We start from the raw sequence: 3,679 nt of genomic DNA, 5'->3' as shown, positions 1-3,679 counted from the left end.
GCACCAAAGGAACCATCCTCTTTTGTCTGAGGATCGACAGGTTTTCACTTGAAATGCCTTAGAAAACAGAGCAGGGTGAGCAGATCGGTACAAAATGCAAAAATAAATTCCCACAGCTCTGTTCTGCAGTTGGGTAAACTGGGAGCAACAATATTGAAAAGCTCTTTATAATCAGATGATTGAATCTGAGAGTACCCCATCTTCCTCTTTACCTCTGGTTGTGGGGCAGGACTGACTCCTTTCTTACTCAGATCAGGGTCACCTGCTCCCAGGGACACCCTAAGGCAGCATGAAGTAGACCACATGAAAGGGCCCTGCTAAAAGCCTGACTGAAAGAGTTTTCAGGGCAGTTATGCAAGAAATGGAAGAAGTTTATCTCGGGTATGTCTTCTTATTTCTTAAAGATTTTTTCTTCCTTGAGCAGTAACCCATGGCCAGAACTACCAAATGCCCAACAGCAGCTCTGTGAGTGAGTTCCTCCTGCTGGCATTCGCAGACACACGCGAGCTGCAGCTCCTGCACTTTACGCTCTTCCTGGGCATCTACCTGGCTGCCCTCCTGGGCAACGGCCTCATCCTCACCGCCGTAGCCTGCGACCACCACCTCCACACCCCCATGTACTTCTTCCTCCTCAACCTCGCCCTCCTCGACCTGGGCTGCATCTCCACCACTCTGCCCAAAGCCATGGCCAATGCCCTCTGGGACACCAGGGCCATCTCCCATCAAGGATGTACTACACAGGTCTTTCTCTTTGTCTTGTTGATGTCATCCGAGTATTACCTTCTCACCATCATGGCGTACGACCGCTACGTTGCCATCTGCAAGCCCCTGCACTACGGGAGCCTCCTGGGCAGCAGAGCTTGTGCCCAGATGGCAGCAGCTGCCTGGGGCAGTGGCTTTCTCAATGCTGTCCTGCACACGGCCAACACATTTTCCCTGCCCCTCTGCCATGGCAATGCTGTGAGCCAGTTCTTCTGTGAAATCCCTCAGATCCTCAAGCTCTCCTGTTCAGATTCTTATCTCAGGGAAACTGGCATCCTTGTGTTTAGTGTTTCTTTATCATTTGGTTGTTTTGTTTTCATTGTGGTGTCCTATGTGCAGATCTTCAGGGCTGTGCTGAGGATGCCCTCTTCTCAGGGCCGGCACAAAGCCTTTTCCACGTGCCTCCCTCACCTGGCCGTGGTCTTCCTCTTTCTTAGCACTTCCATGTTTGCCTACTTGAAGCCCGCTTCTATATCTTCCCCATCTCTGGACTTGGTGGTGTCACTTTTGTACTCAGTGGTACCTCCAGCAGTGAACCCACTCATTTACAGCATGAGGAACCAGCAGCTCAAAGTTGCAGTGAGGAAATTGTTTCTATATGTGCTTCTTAAGCATCAGTGTTGTTAACATTATTGTGATTTTTATCATACCATTTTTATACTTAGTATTATTATCATATTGTAATAATAATAATAATCCTCTAAATGCTACCATTCAATTTGAGAAACTGACATGAGAGTTTTTCATACCATTTTTTGTTTTTATTATTTTCATAACTTCTGATATTGTTTTAATTTATTAAGTAATTTTTTTTTACTTTGACTACATCTTCCATTCAACCTATTGAACTAGGCTTCCTCTGTAGGTATAGACAATAAAGAAGACAGCATAAATTCAATGGTCTCAGTATCCCTCTCTTCCCATCTACTCTGGAGCTGGGGGAGCAGCCCCAGCACGCAGGAGAGGCTCAGGGCCAAGAGCCCAGCAACCACATGCAGGAGCAGCCCCTCACTGCCCGCTGGGCTCTGCCTCTCTGCTGCCTTCGGGTCAGGGCTGCTGTTTCCCTGGAGCCATGGCCATGGTCAGCAGCAGGACTTGGCCTTTTCCCTGCTTCTCTCTTTTGGCTTCCATATTGTGCTTCTTTTTTTCTGGGTAAGCCCTGATATCTCATTTAGCTTGGTGACAGTCCTGTTGTCTCTGCAGTGACATCCCTGTGGCTGCAGGCAGCAGCAGGCACTGTGCAGCCCTGGGTCACTGTGCAGCCCTGCCTCCCTGCTAGCACCACAGTAACAAATGAGGTTTTAGTTGGGGCTTCCTGGAATGAAGAACATAGACTTAAATTCCAAAGACAGTCTGTGAGGGACCAAGGGCTTGACCAAGAGCTTTATGGCAGCACCTGACAGCAACTGGTCTTGGACTCATCTGCATGGCACTGCCCCCCTGCAGTGGGGCTCATGGCCACTGTCAGCCTGGAGAGGAATCTGGAGCTGCCAGGAGATGTCAGGGGAACTGCAGGGAGAGCATGCAACATTGAGTTGGTAGGGATTAGAACCTCATAAAATTAATGGCCATCCAAATAAGAGTTTGGTAAAGAAAAAGGGGAATCTGAGGAGTCCATGGGGTAAGGACAGCTCTGCCATGCCAGGAGTTGTGGTGATGTGCCAGCAGCAGAGACCTCTAAGAGTGTAGATTAATTGAGGATAACCTTCTTGAGGCCTCATGGACCAGGTCTGGTGCAGCACTCGCCTGCCCTTTGTGCCCTCAGAGACACCCCATGGTCCTGCCCAGCACTGCCCTGTGCTGCTGAGCCATCAGGGCACATGGAAAGGGGCTCAGCCGCAGAGATCCCCATGGATGTAGGTCTCCTGCCCAGCCTGAGCAGCATGGGCAGGGGGGGAGACCCCCAGGGATCCCAGGGCACCACAGCCCCTGGCTCTCACAGCAGCACCGCCAGCTTGGGGCCTTGAGGGGAGCACGGGGAGGGAAGCAGCAATGGCCAGCCAGGCCAGTACGGACATACTGCCCTGGGCAAGGCTCTCTTGGAGCAGGGATGGCCCTTGGGAAGAGCAGGGCAGCATTGCTGGGCCTGCACTGATGGGGAAAGGGCAAAGGGAAAGCTCTTTGTGCAGGCCCCTGCTCGGGGCAGGCTGTTCTGTGGCTGGGCCAGGCCTCTTGTGCTGGCCTGGGGAGCGGGGCTGGCCCTGCGGGGCACAGGCACTGTGTGCTGGGGATCTGCCAGGCAAGAGAGCAGGGCTCCTGCAGCTTCACGGTCCTCCATCTCCTGGCACAATGGACACCTCCTTGCTCAACGCATCCAGCAGATAAACACCTATCGGCCACCTGCTTTCTCTTCTTCTAGAGGAACTGGGGACACAATAGCAAAACCAAGTAAAACTCACAAATTGTGAGCCACAGAAGGCCCTGATGCTGTGCAAGAAATGCTCAAAAACAGCAACCACAACTGTGGGTGACCATCACTGATCACACAACCAAAACAGAGTACCACAAGGGGCTACTTTGCAGAGAGTAACTCCGTGCCAGCCACAGCCAGTACAGGGCCCCTGATGGACAAGAAGACTCCCTCTGCACTCTGGAAGGAGCCAGGAAGGTGCTAATAAGCACCAGGACAATTGAGGAAACCCAAAGGCCCTTCTGAAGGGTCCCTGAGTGCTACCTGAGAGGCAGTGCTGGGCAGTGGGGAAGGCCAGGAGAAAGACTTGTGAGAAGGCTGTGAGAAACAGAGACACTCAGGGCTTTAGCAGCTGTCTGTGGATGCAGTAGGAGAATGAGGTCACTCCTTAGAATTAGGGCAGGACTGAAGGTCCCTGCGTGTAGCTGGGTGGATGGAGAAGTGTCCACCTTGCATGTGTGCCTCAGCCTGGGAACACAGGCCTGCCCACAGTGCAGGATGGCTGGG

General features: G+C 52.1%; 1 protein-coding gene across 1 annotated transcript; it reads left to right on the top strand.

Annotated features, from left to right (window-relative positions):
• Positions 1–447: 447 nt before the first annotated feature.
• LOC137846851 (olfactory receptor 14A16-like) lies at positions 448–1,389 on the top strand. The gene has a single exon (XM_068664962.1). It carries the CDS (start codon positions 448–450, stop codon positions 1,387–1,389), a length of 942 nt encoding a protein of 313 aa, XP_068521063.1.
• Positions 1,390–3,679: the final 2,290 nt, after the last annotated feature.

The sequence above is a fragment of the Anas acuta genome, chromosome W (genome assembly GCF_963932015.1).
Source record: "Anas acuta chromosome W, bAnaAcu1.1, whole genome shotgun sequence".
Taxonomy (NCBI): Eukaryota; Metazoa; Chordata; class Aves; order Anseriformes; family Anatidae; genus Anas; species Anas acuta.
The sequence above is the reverse complement of the archived record's forward strand: the minus strand, read 5'-3'. Positions and strand labels throughout refer to the sequence as shown.

Coding starts and splice junctions, on each gene's coding strand:
- LOC137846851 (XM_068664962.1), top strand. CDS start 448: ATGCCCAACAGCAGCTCTGTGAGTGAGTTCCTCCTGCTGGCATTCGCA.